The 23993-nt window shown below is 40.0% G+C and overlaps 1 protein-coding gene across 5 annotated transcripts in view; it reads right to left on the reverse strand.

The window, feature by feature from the left end:
• Positions 1–653: 653 nt before the first annotated feature.
• Positions 654–23993, reverse strand: part of ZC3H14 (zinc finger CCCH-type containing 14) — a 47266-nt gene continuing 23926 nt past the window's right edge. The window contains exons 10-17 of one of the 5 annotated variants that reach the window (XM_049612362.1): positions 13415–13489; positions 8678–8837; positions 7678–7910; positions 4074–4194; positions 2770–2906; positions 2048–2136; positions 1182–1288; positions 654–790 (exon numbers count right to left, since the gene is read on the reverse strand). In XM_049612362.1, the coding sequence (XP_049468319.1) occupies positions 784–790; positions 1182–1288; positions 2048–2136; positions 2770–2906; positions 4074–4194; positions 7678–7910; positions 8678–8837; positions 13415–13489 (929 nt within the window). In that variant the 3' untranslated portion in view covers positions 654–783. Of the gene's footprint in view, positions 791–1181; positions 1289–2047; positions 2140–2769; positions 2907–4073; positions 4195–7677; positions 7911–8677; positions 8838–13414; positions 13490–17804; positions 18655–23993 lie in introns of those variants that run through there. The other 4 variants (XM_049612361.1, XM_049612365.1, XM_049612364.1 and 1 more) reach the window with 4 other exon arrangements.

A 23993-nucleotide genomic window follows, 5' to 3' on the forward strand; every position in this document is an offset into this window, starting at 1 on the left:
ATGTGAAAATACATGTATAATCTTGTGAGTTTAAAGTCTGTTTTCTGATACCTTCTGTATATAGAACTGTAAAAAAAAATTTGTATAATTTTGTGATAAAATGCATTCCCAAAATATTTATTTAAAAAGTGTATGTTAACAGTAAAGCATTTGAAGGAACTGTTCCTGTTGTTTTGCACTTGCCATCGCAGCTGGCTTTCCTGGACACTGGTAAGGGACCGGCTATTTGGGAACCACTCACCAAAGCATCACTCAACCCCAAAGGCGTGTACTACCATGCTTTTCAAACTAAATTCGCTTGAAATTAAAAAGCAGGATTGAATGACTTTTTTCAGCTGCCTCCACACTTCTGGCCACGCCTGTTTTCACAGTGGATAACCCTTGGGAAAAGTGAGTGCAATCCAACTTTAGAGTTAGAATGCTCCTCTTACTAAACATGTATCAACATCATAGCCCCGGAATGGATTATCAGCACTGACAATATCACCACACTGTAAATGCTGAGACTGAAATTGCAGTGTACAAACAAGCCTCAAATGTTTTAATGGAATTTAGCTTTTCCTTTAAACTGTCTTTTCACAGTCAAAACAAAAAACACCCAATGTTAAAACCACTTAATAAACTTACAAACTAGAAAAATCAGACACTTCAGATAGGCAATAAACTTCATATTATGAAAGCAATATATATTCCAAGTTTCAAAGGTTTGACAAGTTCTGCAGAGTATCTTTCATCAGTAGATGGAAACTTTCAAACTCCACAATCTTCTCCCAAGTAGCACTGTCATTCACTGAATAAACAAAAAATTTTTAATTAATGCCTTACATCCATATATACATATACACACACACACCTAGTTATTAAGATGATTTTTCACACAATGAACATCTGTTCGACAGATTTACAACATAAGTACCAGATTTTTTTTACAAAAAATTCAATTGTATAAGGTAATGACGTAAATTCACAGGCCACACTAAAACTTTGTGAAATAATGCTAACAAAACGGATGTTAGATTTGTAAGCAGTATATATTCAGAAGGCAGATCTCAGCTGGAGATTACCTAGGTGAATAAGCAACCGCTGGTAAAACAATTTCCAAAGGACCCTGTGTAATGAAACAGCAGAGAAAAAAATCAAAGTGATCATTTCTCCCAAGTCTGTAGATTTCTAATCCTTACCTGGTTTGAGGTCGAATCCATTTCAAGGCATGTCGTGGCGGTACAGTGATGGTGGGATGATAAAATGTGCAGTCAGGTCTGGTACACTGAGTGTTAAATCTGCAGTGCTAAATACAGACAACGGAGTTTCAACATTTTTTTAAAAAGGCAATTTGAGAGAGACATATAGTCTAGTAATATTTTAATGCGGAAACCTTGAAAAATGAACCTCCCTCCCCCAAGACACAAAATCCTAGTCAAAGAATAACAGTAAGTTATCCGGCAAAGGATAAAAACTTCTCATCACCCTGCACATCTGACCCAACATCCCTTACAGTATCCATCCTTCACTGGACACCCTCATTTATGCCCAAATGCAGTTGGGGGAAGTAAAGGTCTTTCATAATGGCCTTCAGGGCCCAATTTCAGAGAGATCATTTCACCCTGAGCAACTAAACAGGTGGAGATACATCGATCTTTAGCACACAGAGTGAAAACCCTCAGGACAAATTTGGATGGTATTAAGTGGCACCACGAATTTCATCATTGCAGTTTCTGACACGAGGTGGGAGAAAAACACACATACAGAAAAACCTACCCATAGGCTTAGGGGCAGAGAAGAATGGAAACTAAGCAACGGGGAGCTTCACTCTGAGAGCTCACAATACTGACATTAGTTTCAGACCACTTGTCCTAAGGAGCCAAACAGTGGCTCACCCGACAGCCGAGAAAGAATTTAAATCATGACCTTAACAAAAATGAGGATCGCAGGGAGTGTGGGTGGGGGGACCATGGATACCCAAGACATTCAATTTGCTAGTGATCTTGCAGGTCTCAGAATTAAGAGTTAATCACTGAATCATTTTTGGGAAAATGAAAATTCTTACTTTTGGATGATAGAAGGGACATTCCATTTTCTTACAAGCAGGGAAATAACGGCACAGCTGACTACTAGAAGGTGGTGCTGGTGTTGTAACTGCTGACAAAGATAAGAACAAAGACTGATCAAATTTGGCAAAATAATCTGTCATGCAGTTTACTGATGTTTTTATGGCAACCGTTACAAAATTAAAATGAGGTGGGGCTGGGGCGCCTGGGTGGCTCAGTGGGTTAAGCGTCCGACTTCGGCTCGGATCATGACCTCACCGTTCCTGAGTTTGAGCCCTGTGTCGGGCTCTGGGCTGACAGCTCAGAGCCTGCAGCCTGCTTCGGATTCTGTGTCTCATTCTCTCTCTGCCCCTCTCCCACTTGCGCTCTGTCTCTCAAAAATAAATGTAAAAAAAAAAAAAAATTTGAGGTGGGGCTCAGATGGTTTAGCGTCATCCAACTCTTGACTTGAGCTCAGATCATGATCTCATGGTTCATGGGATCAAGCCCCCTGGCAGGATCTACACTGACAGCAGAGCCTGCTTGGGATTCTCTCTCTCCCTCTTTCTCAAAAGTGATTTATATATTCATTAGAGAAAATACTTCAGAATGCTACTGGACAGACACACTTGCTCTTTAAAGACCGGTTAGGTGATTCTGGCACGATAATTCCTAAAAATAAACTCATATAAAATCACAAATGTCATCTTCCACCTAAATGTAGGTGCACAGGGTCACATACCTGGTTTTAGAGGCAGTACTGGAATTCTTCTACTCATATGAGTGAAGGGACAATCTGGTTTAGTACATTTTGCATCATATTTACAATTTGGATGAACAAACAAACACTTCTCAGCAAATTTACAATTGGGGAAGGCTCTATAAAACAAAAACAGTCACAATTACTTTTCTCAACGCATGATCAATTTTTTTGTAGACGAGGCTCCTCATACCCCATCACTACTTGTTTTGAGAAACACAGAATAGAAAAAAAGGGAAACTCAATTTTTTGAGGTAAACTCTACACCCAACATGCGGCTTGAACTCACAACCCCGAGATCAACAGTCACACTGCTCTTCCAACTGAGCCTGCCAGGCTCCCTGGGAAACTCAACTTTTAAGTGAGCGCAGATTTCAAAACAGAACATAGAAGTTTATCCGAAAGCCGAGGGTAATAACAGATTTTCGACTCCAGCAAGCCACCACCATGAAAGACAAAACAGTTTCTTATGGTAAGAATTCACACCACGTACTCTGTAAGATCCAGGTCTACAATCTTTTATGAAATAAACTCAATGTACTGGGCACAATGTATGTGCAAGGCATTGCTACACAAAACAGACTCCTTCTCTGGTCTCCCTCTGTGGACATCCGTATCCTTCTCACATCAAAATTTCCTTAAAGAAGTTAAAACACGGAGGAGCGTCTGGGTGGCTCAGTCAGTTGAGCAACCAATGCTTGATTTCGGTGCAGGTCATGATCCCAGGGTTGTGGGATTGAGCCCTGTGTTGGGCTCGGTGAGAAATGTGGAGCCTGCTTAGGATTCTCTTTCTTCCTCTGCCCCTCTCCCCCACTTGCAGTGTCTCTCTAAAATAAATTAAAATTAAAGTTAAAAAAAAATTACATGGAGAGATTCCACCTCTAGGACCAAAAAAAAATTTTTTTGTTTTAATCTAAAAGCCACCTCTCAAAGCTCATGACACTGAACCAGCCAACTTCTAAGGAAAAATTATACCCAAGTCCAAAATGTTTTATCATTGCCTGTGACTATTTTTTTGTCCAATGTCTTAATAGCTGTGTATGTACACAGTGAGTACAAACCAGGGCACTTACATACCTATCTCTTTAACGTGCAGAAGACTTCTCCCCCATCTCTCTACTCTGCCAAACACACACACACGTATGCTATTCTGGGAGGGCAATGGTTAAGTGTTACTGCAGTTAGTTACAAAGGTCAAACTTGCCCACAGGAAAGAAAAAAACCAGAACAAGCTCTAAGATCTAGAATTAACCCTGAAAATCAGCCATCAGCTTGCTGCTACTCACTTGCAAGGTGAAACAGGATGATGGTAAGCACACTCATCCCCATTTTTACAGGCAGGCCAGTACTTGCAACGCTCCAGAAGTTTTTCTGGTTTCTGGGCCACACTCAGTTCACTCATCTCAGCTAGAACAGGGAAAAGAAAAGTATCTCATTAATTATGATCAATTCAGTACACAGCACCTTTAGTACATTTCCCTCAAAACCCAGGCTCAAACTCTTACATTCCTCTAGGTGCAGAGTCAGAAAAGAAACGAGTCCGATAATCTGGTTAACACAGATGACAGCCTGCTATACAAGGTCACCGGGAAGTAGGCTGAAGTTCTCACCACGAAAAGCAAAATACTCAGGGGTGCTAAGTACCCCCAAACCCCAATTCCCAGTATTATTTCAGAGCCAAATTAAATGGGAGAGAGAGGGAAGAACGTCAAGTAGGGAGCCAATCAAATGAAAGGAAAACTGGAAACACAAAGTGACAGAGAATGTGAACAAATTCTCACATTCAGACAAGACCAGGTGTAGTTCAAACACGGAAATCTTCCCACTCACCGAGGTATATACGCAGTTAGTTCTAAGTCCAGTTAATAAGAAACTCACCATCAACGTGAGAAAAAGTTTTTGGCCTAAAATGGGTCACAAATGCCATTGCCCACGGGGGCCCCGCAGACCACTGACAGTGAGCCTGGCCGGGTGTGAGATGCACGGTGGCAGAAAGCCTTGGTGTGAAGGAAACAAAGGTGGGGAAGAGCAGCCTGGAGAGCAAGTGCCTGCGCCATCGACAGGGCTCCCTGCCATCCCTTGCGGGGTGATGTCCAATGACCATGTCAATCACTAGGGTGTGGGAAAGTGAGCCCCGTGTTGCCAGATTATCTCCTGATTCAGAAAACCAAAAACCTTTTTATGTGACATAAGTTTTAAACGCTGGCAACTAATGCACATTTAAAACACAGAATAGCCAAATAAAATTATACCTAAAGGCTGTAATAACCTGCCAACTCCCAGCCCAACACACCCTAGCTTTAAAAAAAAAAAAAAAAGCCTCAAGGCCTCATGGATGGATGTTACATGTTATGGTTCACATTCTCATTTATGAAAGCAAATACCACTTCAACCACATTGCTCTAGTCCTCTTGCCCGAGGTCAGACAGTTCAAATCTGGCTCTGTAACTTAGCTGAGCCAGACACTTGCGGCAAGTCTTACCTAGTTCCTCAACTTCAGTTCCCTCATTTATGCAAAAAGAATATGATGTCATCCTTAGAGTTTTAGATTGAATGAAACAAAAATGCCAAACAGGCAACCAGTCAAACCCGAACAGCGCAGCAGCTAGTATCCTGAGAATTTAATGACCCAGTGACCCAATCTCAGTCTTCATTATAGGAGAACAAGGCACACAAAACCAGTCCTGGAGCCCAGAGAAGGACCGTCAAAGAGCTACTGTAAAACTATGCCTAATATATAGTTTCCCACGCTACTTTAGAAGTGGTAAAAGCCACCAGTATATAAAGGTATCCTTAGTCTGGGGGCGCCTGGGTGGCTCAGTTGGCAGAGTGTCGGACATGGGCTCAGGTCATGACCTCACGGTTTGTGAGTTCGAGGCCCACAACGGGTTTGCTGTTGTCAGCGCAGAGACTGCTTCAGATCTTCAGTTCCCCCCTCTTTCTGTCCCTCCCCCATTCATAATCTCAAAAATAAAGAAAACATTAAAAACAAGAAAGGTATCCTTAGTCTCAAAATCTCGTATGGCTGGAAAGAGCAGTTTTCTCCAATTTCAAGTGTTTCTAGCCTCCTGCCTGCAGAGAATGCATCTTACCCTCCTCCTGAAAAAACAGACTTTACACTATGGTATATACGTGAGAACCCAGGCCAAATGAAGTCAATTTGGCCCAGGTCAATTGAAGAATACCCAAGAGCAGAGTGGCTGGAAAATGCAGTAGATACTCATGGGCTGTATTAAAGAAGTTAAATACTTTACAAGGAAACATGATCTAATGGAAACATTAAGTCACATATACAGAGGTCACGACTCTGGTTTTCCCCAACACTTACTTCATGATCCGTTAAAACTTTTCCTGTTTAGGATTAGGCAAATTCACTTTTTATTGCAAGCCATAAAATCTGTGCTGCCATTTAATGGCTAGGGGCAGAGGGGGACTGCGGTTGACAGCATCCTTGAAACACTGGACAAAAGCCAGCAAAAGAAATCACAAAAGTTTCAAACTCCCTGCTTAGAGTGGGGAGACCAAGAAAGACCAGAGCCTCTCTGCGAGGCCTCACTTCAGTTCTAACTACTACAAAGATTCATCCTTGAGCAGCAGTGAAACAGTGAGTCCCAGATCAAAGCAGCGGTAAAGGAGGCTCACCGCTCATCACAGCTGTCTCTCCATAATGGCCATGGCACTTGTGAAACCTAGGCAAGAAGTTTGACTAACATGTTATTCAGAGCGTCACTGCTATGACACATACATCAGTAAAGCCTCATGTGGACATCTACATCTAAACAAAATTAGACCCTAACGTACGTAAGCTACCAATTTTTCTCTCATTTTTAGACAAAATACACAAGATCAAAAAATGTGTACTGCGGGACTACGGTAGTTCTTAACCACCTTGGTACCATTAAAAATTTTTTCTGTCTTTTGATAGGGTCAGACTTTCAACTCCCTCCACTGATCAAAGCCATGACATTACATTATTGACTCGGCAGAAAAAGCATTCTCTTCAACAGTAGTTACGTCCTCCCTCACTCATCATCTCCCCCTAAAGGCTATTATATTTTTATCGACTGAAAAAGAGATTTAATCCATCTTCATGTCTCTGCCAAGAAAAGGATTAACTTGGAAGAATATCAAAACCCATTACTGTTTTTACTTTGATGCTATTCATTTTACGTTTCAGTAATTGTCTCCCCTACCAATGAAGGTGTTTCTACAAATTTCAGAAGACAGGAGGAACACGACTACCATTCTCTGTCACCAATGACAGCGTTCGGCAGTGCATGCACTCGCCACTGGATCCAGCGAGAGAAGAACAGTGAGTGATAGAGGTTCATCTGCCTGAAAGCGTACTGTTACCAGCACTGTTCATTTCACTTCTAAATACTATGCTTTGATATTAACTTAAACATAAGGTTTTTGCTAAACCTCCAGGAAGTATCTTGACAGAGTAGGTGAGAAACTCCTTTCAAGGGAATTTCATTGAGGTAAAAAATAGCATCAACATCCTAATTCATTTTTCTGTCAAGTTAACTACAGGAGAGACTATTGCTGTTACAAAGGGAAAGTAACAGGTACAGTTTCTACAGGGAAAAAAAAGCGCACCGGGTAGAAAGAGGGATGGTTCACCCTTTCGCGAGCACAGCTGAGAGAGACTTTGCCTCTCACGGCCAAGCTCCACTGTGGCCCTGGTGTAATAGCCCACTACCAGACACACACACAGGACAGTCTCAAATTGAACTAGTATTTTGTCTGAGAAAAGAGACTAGGCCACTACTGGGTTACAAATAAAAGCAAGGCCTCCAACCAATATGCATTCAAGGTAGAGAGACAAGTCCCAGATTTCCTTCACAATGCCAGCACCCTGGAAAGGGAAAATCTGAGCTCTCAACACACCATTTGCAAAGCTACCATTTGGGTCATCAAGCTGCCTGCTCATCAACTGCAACTGCTGTGGGTGGAGGAGACCTCTGAGTCCCTTGCTCGCGGCTGCAGTTTGGTTTACAGGTTTCATTCCTTCAAAGCACATGTCCTCCTCTTGATCTGACATGTATCCTGGGGGGCTGGGGACACCATCCAGCGTCACTATAAACTTGGGACTTGCAGGTTTATCTGGTTGTACAAGATCTCTGCCAGACAGATAGAAAATACCAGAGAATTAGGGAAACAAACACAAAACGCTGAGCCTCCTACAGTGCTCTTCAGCAGAACTATCGCTCCCTTACTTGTTGGTTTCTTCAGTTAAAAACGAAACAAAAACAAAAACAAACAAAAAACAAAAACGACTTGGCAGGACTTCCAGGTACAGCCCTGATGAATTCCGCTAACACACAATGGCTACGGCCAATCGCGGCGGCATCATCCAGGCTGCACTAAGGACAATCTCCCCTCCGCCCTAAACATCGTCCTTTTGATCTTCATAAGGTCTCATGGAAATAAGCTGAAAAATCAGCATCTGTGTTCAGAACACAATGGCCAGCAGTTCTGTATTCACGCTATAATTACTATCTGTAGGTTTGTTCCTTTATCGAACAGTCCATTTTCTAAGGGAAGCATCATCCCAACCCGATCTGCTAACTTTCTGTGCAAAGATTTCCTGGTTTTGATCACCTGGCTTTTAAATTTCATTTCCTGGATGTGCATAAAGAAAAGAATCTTATTTACGGGGCTAAATCGTCGACTGACTTATCTGCAAGTTAATGGGCTTCTGAACAAGAAAGATGAACCGGAATCCCTGAAAACTGTATTTGGGTTACCATGCCCGGCCTAACTTCTGACTCAACGAAAGCACTCTACACTGGGGGCTAGGATGGGGAGAAGGGAGCTGGAAACTAATGGTCAATCTGCACTATCTAATCAACACAAAAAAGCTACACAAGAAAAAGAAACCATCTACCGTGTCTGCATAAGGTGTCCTGAAAGTACCCGAAGGGTATCTGCAGTCTTCATCCCCGACTCCTGGTTTGGTGCCACTACTATTTCCTCAGACAGCTTTGGCTTCTTCAGAATAAATGATCTTGTGTCTGCATGGACCATGGATTCCATGTCATAGTAATCTGAGCCAAAAAAATTGGCCATAAATGTTTACTTTTGAATATACCTTGCATTCCCAACATCACACAAGTGAGAAGAATGTCAATCTTTTATATATTTGTAATTATTTTCAAAGGAAAATCACAACGGTTCTACCCCAGAATAGTGCTGCAATTCTGTGCCAAACATTTCTTTAAGGAAGTATTCCTCTCCTCATAACAGCACATTACCTGGGGCTTTGAATGAATACATCCTGCCTACAGGACAGAAAGGTTCTTATACGAGGCATCTAATGGGATATGAATATAAACTTACTCTACGCACAATATTTTCTAAAAATACATAGAAGAATCCTCATGTTCCCTAGAATTATGACACAAAGACTGCTTAAAAGTCTAGAATCTGTTTTGTTCATTTTGCATAGTACCACTTACAGAGAACACATCCTGATGAAAAGAATTCACCTGGCATAATTTCTGCCTGGTTGTACAGAGAAGACTATATTGAAAAGGAATTTTAAGATGAAGGGGCACTTAAAAAAAAAATACAGCACAGAAAACACTGACCGTCAATGCTAATAACCACAGTGCACATCATCTACAATATGCTTATTAAGCCTGACTACTTTATAAAATATGCTACAAGCACAGAGATGGCTGATCTATCAATATGCCATCAAGTGACGAAAGTTAATGAGCTGCACTTAAGGTTAACAGGCAAATAACAGAGAACAAAATCCACACCATTCAACTAAACACTGTGCTAAGTACACAAAGAAGAAAAGATAGAAAAACAGATGTACATAAAATTTCAGAATAGCATATCCTAAAAGGTGATCCAAAAGGAGTGGGAATAAAGCGTTGGGAGAATACAACCAACCTATTCCAGCTGGGGAATCAAGACAAAACCTACAGATGACGGACATTTGAAGCAGATAATAAAGGAACGAGAGGGAATAACCCGGGGGGAGAGACTTGGACAATAAACAGAACATGTCTGGCAGAGGAAACCATATGAAAAAAGGCAGAGGCTTTCATAAGACACAAGGAATCTAAGACCCGCTGAGAAATGTGGTGTGGCTGGAAGGGGTGTGTGTGCCAGGCTGAGCGGCAGGGAAGGCAGAGGCCTGAAGGATCTTGTATGTGTCAATGAGTTTGGATTCTGATCTAGAAGTCATAAAGAATCACGAGAGGTTTCTAGGTAGGGAAGTGACATGATCAAACTAGTTTTCAGAAAAACAGGTAGTACTAAGAATGGACTGGAGTCCTAGATCTCAGCTACCAGGCTGTTGCGCCCAGAAGATATGGTGAGGCTCTGAATGAATGAAAAGATTCTCACCCTTTGTCCTATTTGAACCCATAAAAGAGAGGAGACCCTTTCCACACCATCAGCACCGGCCCCTCACAGAAGCTGCACCTGCAACTCCCATGCTGGGAACCAAGCAGAGCCGTCCTCCCTGCAAGGGTGGTGGAGGGTGGAGAGATGCAGATTGGAGGTGAGTGAAGGAGAAACCGGACCCAAGAGAACAAGGACGAGACAAAGAGCATACTGAAAGGGGAGCGAAGATAAATGTCAATTTTAGATTTATTTAGTTTGAAGTCTTTGTGGGGCTCTCAATTTCGAAGTTGAAATAAGAGGAGAGAGAAGAGAAACAGCATCCAAACTAAAGGTGAACTAAGCGTTTCATTAACAAAGTGTCACAGTCAGTGCCGCCATCCCCACTCCACCCTCACAGGGAGTGGAAGGAGCGGATTTCCCTCCCTCCCATGTCACGGAGACCAGCATGCCCTCTGCTGCTCTTCAATGGCGCGAGAGGTGCCCAGCTGGCAAAGGCAGAGTCCAGAACTCAGTCCGAGGCTGCCGCCTGCTTCTCACCACCCTGCGCTTGGCAAAGTAGCTCTAACAGTTTGCATCTTGGAAGAAGAGAGAAGAGATGAAGATAATGCTCAGGGCAGGACACAGGAAAAAGTTAACATTTTAAGGGGCGGGACAGGAGGAGAGGAGATGAGAACGGAGAATGAAATGGAATCAGTAGAACAGAGATGGTGAAGTCCTGGAAGCCAAATGATCAAAGACCAAAGGAAATATTGGAGATGACATGTCACGTATGACAGGGTTTAGAAAAGTGGGCACTGAAAACTGAGCTTTCCGTCCTACAAGCGTCACCAACCTCCTCTGCAAGGTTAACATTACCACCTGGGTCAAGCAGACAGACACAAGTTAGGGACATCTTCTGTGAAGACCACAGGCTGAACCCATGCATTTTGTTTCCTCCTAAAATCCCAATGAAATGTCAATAAAGGGTTAGATTATTAAAACATAAAGTCGCAAAGAAAATAACTATAAAAGGAGAGACAACCACATTTTGCAAGTCAAAAGCTAAGACCTGCAAAAGCTGAGTCTTAAGCCAGTAATGAGACATTCCAATGTGGATCCCAAGATTCTCCAAAGGCTGAGAAGCCGGTAGCACAGGGACTCTGGGAAGGGGTGGGGAGAAAGACAAGGCAAATACAGGTATGTTTAAGTGTCTATTTCAGAAGCAGTTATTTCTTCCTAAACTATAAGTCTGTTTTGTCATTTCTGACCCTTACCACGCCTGTTGCCCTAAACTGAAGTTTTCTGGACTCACTGGAGACGTGCTTTCTCATTGGCCAGTACTGGAGAGGCCTATAAATGAAGCATCGTGGTCTTCGACAGAATGGTGCTACAACAACAACTAAATGTATAGTACTGAAATTTTAAAAAGCAGTTAGATTTCTTGATAACCTTTGACTATTTTCTCCCTTGGAGACAGGCAGAACTTAAGACTCTTGGAAAGGCCAAACCAGAGGGTCTCTAGACCAAGAGATGCCGGCCATGTTGAAAGAAACACCATTCTGAAAACAGGGAGGAGGTGTGAGCAAACATTACATAGTAATTAACGTTGAGGTACCTCCCCCAGCCTCTTTTCCTCACTTCGCTTCCAGAACACTGGCACTCAATCCACTATTCTGAAAGATCTTTCTGTGGAGAAGCTCACCAGTCTAAGAGGAAAGGCCTAAAGACAGTGACATCAGGGCATCCCAAACTAAAGAGACAAAACAAACGAGTCTCTACTGCAGGATCTATATTCAAATGTGAAGTCACAAGCCCTCCACCCCAACTAATGAACCCAGAATGCCTATCAGCTTTTTGAGTGTCCCACTCATAAATATAAGACAACCAAGGATCCCCAGACATCTGTGGAAAACCTGTCACGAAAGACAGCAGTCAAAACAAACAACCTGGAGAAAATAAGACCAAGAAGGGAGGGGAGAAAATACCCAAAATTATCTTTAATATCCCCAGAGAAATAAAAGAAACTGTTGCATACATGAAACAAAGTCAGTATATGAAAAATAAATAAGAGGAATATGCAGAAACAAGAGGGCTCCCAGAAATAAAAACCACGACAGGAGATAAGCAAAGGCTATATAGTCCTTGTAGGACTAGATGCTTCAAACTGTATGTGCACCATGGAGAAAAGGAAAAATTAAAGAAAACAAAAAGAATGCGGAAATGTCAGTGAAGTGGATACAACACACACACAGAGCTTAGCTGCCAAATATTTTGAAAGAAAATACCCTTATGTGGAAAACAGGATGGAATGTTGAGAGATGACAGCAACATCAAGGATGGGGAGTATTTAAACACTTTCACAGGCAAAAAGGAGAAGCCAGGAGAGGGGCACGATTAAGATTATAGGAGTATGGGGACACTAGTGTTCATCGACTGGGTAGGATCTAGCATCTGGGTGGAAGGGGACCCTGAAAGAAGACAAGTTCTTCTTGCTGAGACAGAGGTAGGTGGGGTAAGGAAATATACCTACTGACTGTGGAAGCCTGAGCAAGGGGGAAGAAGCAAGAGCCACAGGGAGGGGTCAAGGCACCACCAGAGCTTCCAACAACGGGCAGGTTTGGGGAAATAAAAGGAAGCAGGAGAAAAGAAGGTTTCTGAATTTAAGACTGCAGGTGACCAATGGCCCCTCTGTTACTCAGTGGACATTTACTAGGGTCTGCACATGCATCTGGCGGGGCGGGCACTAAGAACATAGACAAGTAAGGCACTCGTCCCTGTCCTAAAGCAGACCGTGGCATGTGTGTCTGTGTGTGGGGGGTGGAGGAGACAGGCAAACAATGAAGTTACAGTGGCTCTAAGAACAACAAATTCCAAGTGTGGCCCTGGTGAGCAATTCTAAAGTGAAGTGGAAGTGAGGATAAGGCAGAACAGGCTAAGGAACATAAAAGCAGCTCAAGACAATGGCAAAGCAGGGCAGAAAGGAAAGAAGGTTAGGGATTCAAACTGTCCCTGGAGCAGGAAGTGAATGCCAGCAGATTCCAGGGACTCAGGTGAAATGACATCAAAGCAAGAAAGATTCTGAATGAGACGAAACATACGAACACCATATAACATGAAGAAAATGCAGATCTTGTCTCCTGGCCCTAAAATATTTTCACAGATCTAAATACAGCATCTTAGGGCAGGATCTAAGATATACAGAATACATTAAATGAGGTGTAAGAAATGGAAATAGCAACTGAAAAATGCTAGATTACAGTGAAAATTTAAGATGATTACCAACCTTGACTGATCTGCAGAGTTTCTGCCATTACTGGGTCGATTTGTAGTCGGGATAACAACTGCCTCTGTGGAGCTCCTAGGATACAAATTTTCAAACTTTACTAAGTTTTAAAAACAAACAATACATGTATATTTCCAGAAATGAAGCCTAAAATAATCTTAACTAGGTTCTTAAAGTCTTAAAAAAAAAAAAAAAAAAAAACTTATAGCTTCAACATTACAATTTAATAGTATTTATAGACCAAATTCCTTGTTGTTCTTTTGTCTGGAAGCCAGTTTTTTCTTGGACCGGAGGTAAAGCCTCAGAATAAAGGTAAAAGGCTAGAAAAGCCAGGAGGTGGTACTGTGTAGACCCACAGCTTGAGCCATAGTTGACAGGCGACAGCCAACTGCAAGATCAAAATAAGAAACATCTCCCTCCATCACCTGGGCTCTCACCATTACAACCCACTCCCCCACCCCTGGAACTGCAAACCAAAACACAGCACAGTTATCTGATCGTTTCCAAAAGACAAACTATAAGCATGGACTGAGATGAAGAGAACAATGAGCAAGTATGATGTTCAGAGGTCTGGAGCCCAGATCCTACAGCAGCATGCATCTCCTGTGAGAAAACATACTTAGCTGGAGTATTATTTCGTAAATGGGTTCATAATCTCTTCACAGTTACACTTCAAAGATAGGATGGAAAGAAGTCACACTTCTCCAAACCACCCCCCGCCACCACAGTGCTTAAGAGGTTATCAGGCGCACACCTGATCTAAAACCAAAGTGTATCGACGCATTAACATAATTATTCACCATGAGCAAGTGGCATTTATTCCAGGAATGCAACGATGGTTCAATGTCCACAATCAATCAACATGCCACACCACAGTAACAAAACAAAGATTAAGAATTTTAGGATTATCTCAAGACGTGCAGAAATAGCATATGACAAAATCTGACATCCATTTATGATAAAAACTCAACCAGGGGCACGTGGCTGGCTCAGTCTGTTGAGCGTCTGACTCTTGATTTGGGGTTGTGGGATCTAGCCCCACGTTGTACTCCACACTGAGCATGAAGCCTGTTTAAAATTCTCTCTCTCCCCTCTGCCCCTCTCCCTGGTTTGTGTGCGCTCTAAAATAAAAAAATAAAATAAACAAACCTTCTCAGCCAAACGGATATAGAGGGTTCCTCAACATAATAAAGGACAAACTCACAGCTAATATCCTAAAGTGAAAAGCTACAAGCTTTTCCTGAGATGAGGAATAAGCAAGGATGTTCACTCCTGCCACCTCTATTTAACATAGTACAGGAAGTCCTAGCCATAGCCATGAGACAAAAAAAAAAAAAAAAAAAAAAAAAAAAAAGGAAAAAAAGGCACCCACACTGGGAAGGAACAGATGATTAATATACAAAACACTAAAGACTCAACCAAAAAACTATTAGAATAAGTGAATTCTGTAAAGTTGCAAGATATAAAATATACAGAAATCTGTTTCTATTCACTAGTAACAAAGTAGCAGAATGAGAAATTAAGAAAACAATCCCACTTACAACTGCACCAAAAAGAATAAAATATTGAGGAATAAATTTAACCAAGGAGGTAAAAAACCTATATTCAGAAAACTGTCGGAAGAAAAGAAAATGAAGATGATACAAATAAATGGAAAGATACAACATGCTCATGGATTGGAAGAAGTTAACAGTGCTAAAATGTGCAAAGTACCCCATTAATCTATGATAAAAAAAAGGCAAGAATCTACAGCAGGAAAAAAGAGTCTCTTCAATAAATGGTATTTAGAAAATGGGCAACTACATGAGAATAAAAGGAACTGGACCACTTTCTTCCAGTAATGCAAAAATAAATTTGAAATAAACTAAACATCTAAATATAAGACCTGAAATCATTAAAAAAAAGGGGGGGGGGCAGTAAAATCTTAGGTATCACTCTCAGCAGTATTTCTTTGGATCTGTCTCCTTAGGCAAGGGCAACAAAAGGAAAACAACTGGGACTCCATCAAACTAAAAAGCTTCTGCATAGTAACAAAAAGGCAGGGCACCTGGGTGGCTCAGTCCATTAAGGGTCCCAACTCTTGATTTCAACTCAGGTCATGATCTCATGGTTCGTGGGTTCAAGCCCTGCATTGGACTCCACATCAGTGTGGAGGCTGCTTGGGATTCTCTTTCTCTGCCCTTCCCCTGTTTGCTTGAGTGCATTCTCCCTTGCTCTCAAAATAAACTTAAAAAAAATAAATAAAACAATGCTTCTTACTGAATGGAGATATTTGCAAATGACCTATTAAGGAATTAATATCCAAAATATATAAAGAATTCATAAAACACCAAAAAAACCCAATCTGATTTTTTAAAACAAGGGCAGAGGAGGGGTTGCCTGGGTGGCTCAGTCAGTTAAGTGTCCCACTCTTGATCTCAGCTCAGGTCATCATCTCATGGTTCATGAGACTGAGCATGGTATGGCTCCACGCTATAAGTGTGCAGCCTGCTTGGGATTCTCTCTTCCACTCTCGTGCACGCCTTGCACTCTCTCAAAATAAATACATGATTAAAAAAAAAAAAAAACACTCAAATCTTTAAGAAAAAAAAGTGAGCACAGGAGCTGAAGCAGATATTTTTTAAAGAAGACATAGAGATAGCCAACAAATGGAAGATGTTCCAACATCTAAACCAAAATGAGATACCACCTCACACCTGTCAGAATGACTAGTATCCACAAGGCAAGAAATAACAAGTCTTGGCAAGGATGTAGAGAAAAGGGAATGTCCACATACTGCTGGTGGGAATGGAAGTTGGTGCAGCCACTGTAAAAAACAGTAATTAAAAATTAAAATTAAAACTACAAATACCAACGGTACCCAGGTGGCTCAGTTGGTTAAACATCCAACTCTTGATCTAAGCTCAGGTCATGATCTCACAGTTCACGAGACTGAGCCCCACATAGGGCTCTACACTGACAGCAGGGAGTCTGCTTGGGATTCTCAGTCTCCCTCTCTCTGCCCCTCCCCTGCACACAAATGCTCTCTCTCAAAATAAATCCATAAAGTTAAAAAAAAAAATTTCTTAAATATAGAAATACATATGGTACACTAGATACCATAGGATCCAGTTAATTCCACTTCTGGGTATCTGCCCCAAGAAAATGAAAACACTAATTTGCAAAAATATATGCACCCTTATGTTTACTGCATTACTTACAAGAACCAAAATATGCAAGCAATCTCAGTATCCACAGATAATGATGTGATACACACACACACACACACACACTCAGGAACATTACTCCACCATAAAAAAGAATGGTATCTTGCCATTTGCAACAGATGGACGGTACTAAGTAAAGTAAGAGAAAAACAAGTACCATATGATTTCCACTTATATGTAGAATCTAAAAAACAGTATTAATGAACACAAGACAGAAACAGACTCACAGATACAGAGAACTAGTGGTTGCAGTAGGGGAAGAACAAATAGGTAAAGAGGATTAAGAGGTTCAAACTTCCAGTTACAGTCAGAGATGGTACTACAAATCATGGTGACAATTTCATAATGTATGTAAATGTCAAATCACTATGCACACCTGAAACTAATACTGCACTGTCAACTACACTTCACTTAAACTTAAAAATCAAAAAACTAAAACAAAAGTGGTATCGTACAGTGTAGAAAGGGATGTGATTGACAGAGTTCCAAATACTAAAATAAAGTAAGATGACTGTTACTACTTTTTAGTGTATGTATTACTAGTAGTTTCATAAGGACAAACTTTGCTCACTCAGTACATGTACATAAGTTGGCAACTGCCTGCCAACTACCATGTTTCACTAAAAGGAGTTTTTCATTTTAAAAACTATACTCCATTCAAAATTCTATCAGCTATTTTCTTTTAAAATAGAAGTTAACATAATACTCTTTAGTGGTATGCCAAAAAGAATTCCTTCCAAAATTATCATAGCAAAAACACAGCAAATCCTGGTAAGCTGACCTCAAATACAGATGTCATTTGGTCAAGTTGTACTCTGTAGGACAGCTTGGGAAACTGATAAATATTAGGGTTATAGGAAGCTCTTCCAATTCTAATATTACTACAGGTCCCTTTAACACAATGAACAATGAAAGAATTACACGTTTTAAGAGAATTTCACAAGACAGATACATGAAAGAGGACTATTCTCTCACTGAAGTTCTGTTTTTCTATGTTCATCTCTCTTCAAAACATTTTACAGAGATCCACTAAAGAGAATACTGGTAACGTCCAGGCTTCTAAATTAATCATACAGACTCCAACTTTGCTGTTTAAAGGTCCGTGAAGTTTTGTGACTTGCTGCCTCTATATATAGACAACTAGTGAGTTGTCTCAAAGGTTATATCACATACTAAAAATTTACCTTTTTCAATGTTTCTAAGGAAACCAATTATTTTTACATCAGTAGTCCTTGACTGTGATTCAAAATCTACTTCCTCTTGAAGATCTTCAAACTGTTTATTGCATTCAGATGTTGATGTTGAACATTCATTCATTTTAACCTCCAAAGATGAGATTTTTGCTTCATTCTGTGACACTCTAACATTTAAATCAGAAAGATTTGCTTCCACTGTCAAAACTGCTGCTTTCATTCCTTTAATTTCATGGATATCAGTTGATATTTTCCTTAAAAGATGGGAAATATTGTCTAGCTCATTCAGTGAACAAGAGGAACTTGTTACAGAACCTAAGTCAATTGGCCCAGGTGAGAAGAAAATCGGTAAAGATGGTGATGGAAACCTTGAAGACATTTTCATAAAATTCTCTCTCCCTCTTAATATTTGGCAATTTTTCCTTCACAGCCCATTATATTGTTTCATCAAAAATAAAAAGTGATTAAGGCTGTTATTAAAAAGTATTAAGAGTGAATAACATCTTAAAACCTACAACTAAAAAGATAGGATTGTACATTTCTGGAGTCAGAACTCAAAAGTAAACTTGAAAATGCTAAACAAACCAGACCAATGTTCTCTTTGCTACAACTAAGAAGCCTTAATTAATATGAAGCCACGTATATCTTGTAAGCCCTATTTAAAGCTCCTCTCCAAACAATAAACCCTATTATTGCCTACAAAATAATTCTGGCTTCTGATTGGCTGAAAGCAGACATGTGACACACAAAGAATTTTCTATTATTTACCTCATCTGACAAGGAGCACTGAAGATCTGAAGTCAAAATTATAATATTAAGTACTTTATACCTGGATATGACGTGAATTTAACATATTTCTGTCCCTTTATTAACTATAATTTTCAGGATTGAAATTATTTTTAAGTTGTTTTATTTAGTATCTTGAGTTTCATTTACCCTTGAAAATAGTACAGCAGAGTTTTTAGCATATCCTTTATAGGGAGAGGGTTGGTAGGGTATTAGACCCACAATCACAGACCTCTTAAAATATATATGGTAATACTGCAATTCAGCTGCATGAATATGGTATGGTAGGAATTTATAGATAAGAGAAATGAAGACTTGGCCTTGGTTTGATGATAGACTATTATTAGATGAGTGACTCTTCTCCCACTGTGTGGGTTATCTTTTAATTTTGATAGTATCCTTTGAAACACCAAGGTTTTTAATTTAGATTAAGTCCGATTTATCAATTTTTTTCTTTGGTTGCTTGTGTTTTGAGTGTCACATCTGAGAAACGACTGCCTAATCCAAGCTCATTTAGATTTACATGTACTTTTTTCCTAAAAGTTTTATGATTCTAGCTCTTACATGTAGGTCTTGGATCCATTTTTTAGTTAATTTACATAAGGTAAGGGTCCAACTTCATTCTTTGCCTGTGGATATCCAGTTGTCCAGCACCATTTGTTGAAATGAGTGTATTTATTCCCCACTGAACTCTGTTGACATTCTTGTTGAAAATCAACTTACCAGAAATGTACCAGTTTATTTCCAGACTCTCAATTTGATTCTACTAATTTGTATGTATATCCTTAGGCTAGTGCTAGTCAATTGCTCTGTCATAGGTTCTGCAACTGGAAAATATAAGTCCTCCAACTTTATTTTTTAGTAGTTTTGGCTATTCTAGGTCCTTTTGGTTTCCATATGAATTTTAGGACCAGTTGCCAATTTCTTCAAAAAAGCCATTTATGTTAAAATTCCTATTTTAACATAAATGGAGTTGAATTCATATATCAATTTGGGGGAGGATCACCATCTTAACGATATTAAAATCTTCTAATTCAAGAACATGAAACGTCTTTCTGTGGCTTTAGTTTTCATTTTTACTTTGGTTACTAGCCAAGCAACAAGTTGTACAGAGATGCAAGATGGTGGACATGGCTCCCCATAGCCTCTACAAAAGAATTCTTATGATGAGTTGTAACATTTGGTTTCCCAGTTAAAGAGATGGTGCTCACAATAACTGAAAAAGGAAAAAGTACTGAAATTTATAAAAGAATCTTTATTCATTAATCAACTGTATCTGTAAATTTAATCTAATTCCTTAAAATCTTTAGGTAGAAAGTAATTTTCACAATTTACAATGCTTTGGACTCATACAGAATTAAGAGCCCTAGCTGACAGGTCTCTGTAGTGTAAACAAACATTAGGAAAAACAGCACATCCTAAGCCAAACGCTAAGAAAACCAGTTGGCTCACTAGAGGGCAGCAAATTTCACTTCAAAGAGAGAAACAGGAAAGGGCTCTAACAGAGGAGTAACATAATGTCTAAAAAGAGCTCATTTGAGGCTTCCTATTATCAACTATTGTTCCCGGCCCAACTTTAGAATGCAAAGTAAGAAAAGATCCTTCCACAGATTCCAATGTAAATATCTACCAGCAGAGGGCATGTACATATTCTAAGGAAAGTGGAGTACAGAAAGGTTAAGGTCACGGAGTAAGCAGCAGCATCTGGATTCACACCTAAGCAGTCTGACTCCCTCAGTCCATACTCCTAATCACCATGTCATTATACTTTTCTCCAGGCATACAAAGTAGAACAAAACATGTCACTGATAAACTCATGTGATGTGTTTTATATGTACATATATGGTGTGCATAATACATGTAATTCTATTTTCACAGAAAAGACATACATGTACATACATACGAAAAAAATGCCAAGACGACTACAAACTGTTTTACGTGCAGTGCTTACCTCTGAGGAAGGCAACGGCAGAACTAAGGGGAGAATTTCTTTCTGTCTGAATATAAACACTCCTCTCTTTGCTAAGACTCCTTCAAAATGCTTTTAGTCCAACATGATACACTGGGCATATGCATTCATAGCCTCTCCTTCTGGAGTCCATAAAAATGAAGTAAAGAACTTAAGAAGGACAAAATCCTAACATACAACAGTGGCCTCCAAACTGAGTTTCTAAGATTACCCACTGAGGTAGAGGGAGAAATAACCAGAAATTTTACTGCATTAGAAATACTTATATCCCTATCCTCCTTAGGGTCCTATTTTAACATGTTCTAACATACTTACCAATCAATAACAGTGGGGATAGATGTAAATGAAATACTTACAGAATGTACACAGTAAAAAATGATTTCAGTACACAAAAAATTTATATAATCACAAATTATATCACACATTTAAAGACATGGGTTAGGAAGGGGATCACAGCAGATGCGATTTCAACAACCTCTGGAAAACAATATACATGGACAAATACCGTCTGTGAGGCAGAGCAGAAAAGCCAGAAACCCTGGGAAAGCTGTGAGATAACACGTTCATTAAGACACAAGGATTTACTGAGCTCCTACTGTCTGGTACCATTCTGGGCACTCAATCACAGCAATGAACAACACACACACACACACACACACACACACACACACACACACACAAATCCCTGGTCAGAGAACTTACATTCTGGTGGGGAGGGGAAGAAGATGAACCTCAAAAAACCCAAAATGTATGTTAAAGTATAACATGTTTTATGTTGATAACCTGAGCCTGGATAAAAAATATCTGAACTATGAAAACATGAAATGCCTTTTAGATAAGAAGTACTATGGGGAAAAATAAAGCTTTAGAAAAAGTGGGTTACAGAGTGGGGGGCTAGAGAGCACTTCACAGAGATGACTTCTGAGTTATATGGACATAAGGAAAAAAATATGCCAGGGTAAAAGGTGAAAGCATCTCAGACATGCTGTTCTTTGAGTGCTCTGGAAGAGGAACACACCAAGTATATCTGGTGGATAGCAAAGAAAAGCGGCGGGAGGGAGAAGGTGGTAGGTGACAACATCAGGAAGGAATCTTACTTTTATACGTGGGTGTGTAATGGGGAGCCACCAGAAGGTTCTGAGAAGGGGAGAAGCATGATCTCAATGACAGTTTAAAAGAAACACTTGCTACTGTGTGCAATAGACTGTAGGAGGCCGAGTTTGAAAGCAGACAGACCAGTAAGGACACTATTCTGATAATCAAGGCAAGTCACAGATGATGGCTTAACCTAGGATGGCAGAGGCAGAACTGATAAGGAATAGGTAAATTTAAATATACTCTGGAGGTAGACGTGGACAGGATTTGGTAAAGGTGGAAGGAAGAAGGAACATAAAAGGGAAGAGGAAAAGGAGAGAGAGAGGAAAGGAATGGTTCTAAGCTTGAAACAAAGAACAGCATTAGGTTTCTGGCTTGAGCAACTAGAAGAGTGGTGCTGCCATTAACTAGAATGAGGAAGACTGCAGGAAACAGTAATTAGGTTTCAGATAAGCTTAAAATAATTTGCAGTATATCCAAGAAGAAATGTAGAATAAGCAGTTGCACAGGAATTAGGAATTCAGATGCAAAGTCTTAGCTGGAGATATAAATTTGGGAGTGGATAACGTTGAGATATTTAACTTGGATGACATGTAACAAAAGAGCATCCAACTGTGAGAAGTGAGGAACAAAGAAGACTACAAAGGACGTGAAACAGAAAACAAGGTTTACGAATGATACAGCCTCAGACATTTTTTAAAAAATTAAATGTTTTGGGGTGCCTAGCTGGCTGAGGAGAGTATGAGACTCTTGATCTTAGGATCAGGAGTCTAAGCCTCAAGTTGGGCATGGAGTCTACTTATAAAAAAAAAAATTAAATGTTTTAAAAAGGAATTCAACAAATTATCTGGGGAGAATCTAGACAGCTAGCAGGAGTGTAAGCACTTCCAAGGAAACGCCTCTACAATTTCAAGGCCAATTGCAGCTCCTTGTAAAACACTTTTCTTTCTTTCTTCCTTTTTTTTTTTTGGAGAGAGAGAGAGATAGAGGGAACACGTGTGCTGAGGGGCAAGAAGCAGGGGGTGGAGAGAGAGAGAATGAATCTCAAGCAGGTTCCACTCAGCACGGAGCCCGACGCAGGGCTTGATCCCATGATCCTGGGTCAGGGTCATGACCTGAGCTGAAATCAAAAGTCAGACACTCAACAGACCGAGCCACCTAGACACCCCACTGTTTGCTTTATTTAAACAAAACCCACAGCAAAGCTTTAGCCCACACAATTCTAGGTAAGCCTCTTTACTGCCTTTTCTTAAACTAGGAACTGTGTGTCTGCAGACATTTTTAAAAAGAGCCTACACATAAAAGAGAAAAAAACAAAACAAAAATGGACTCTGAAGGAAACCATCAATTAGGGCACAAAATATAATTAAAAAAAAAATCCTCTAATTATGTTCTTCAGATAAATTTGAAGTAACACTGAATCCACAAAACAAGATACATAAATGGAACAAAGAGCTTATAGAAATTTTAAAATATGTTTGCCTTAAAAAAAAAACAAAAACGGAGGAAGGTAATAAAGTCAATAAAACATCCCAAAGTAGCATAAGATCAAGTAAAAAATGAGGAGAGAAAAGAGAAAAATCAAAGCAGGAAGTTTATCATCCAACTAGTAACAGAATTCCCAAAAGAGAACAATGAAAAAAGAACATGTTTTTAAAGAAATAATTTATAGAGAATTCCCCAGACTAAAAGCATGGATTTTCAAATTAAAAAGGTACAAAAGGTACCCAATCCAAAAGTGACTGACTAGCACCTATGTTTATCACAGCAAATTTCAGACCTCAAGAACACAAAGAAAATCCTAAAACTTCCCAGAGAAATGAATCCAAGGTATTCTATAATGGAGTAAGAATCACATGAGCAACCAACTCCTCAGCATAAACATGAGAAGCCTCAAGATAATGAAGCCATGCCTTCAAAGTTGTGAGGAAAATTCAATTTGGAATTCTGTACCTATCCAAAGTATCAGCTAAGTACAAGGATATCTTTAAGAGTTCTAAGTACTCAGAAAAATTTACCTCTCATTCTTTTTAAGTTTCTTCATGATGTGGTGACAAAATGGAAGAATATACAGAGAAGACAATGAGATCCAGAAAATGCAGGGAAAACTCAGGGGAGGAGTTAAGTCCTGGAATGACAGCCTTGAAGCAAACCTAGTAAGCAACCAGTCAAATAAGCAAAAGAGGACAGAAGCTCTAAGATGAAGGTCCCTAAGAAAAGGGGAACCCAAAGACTTAACAGCATAAAATGACAGATGTTTTGGCCATAATAAAGGTAGGCAATATAATAAGGGGGGGGGGGGGGAAGGGGGGAAAAACCTAAAAAAAAAA

Source organism: Panthera uncia (assembly GCF_023721935.1).
Source record: "Panthera uncia isolate 11264 chromosome B3 unlocalized genomic scaffold, Puncia_PCG_1.0 HiC_scaffold_1, whole genome shotgun sequence".
NCBI lineage: Eukaryota > Metazoa > Chordata > Mammalia > Carnivora > Felidae > Panthera > Panthera uncia.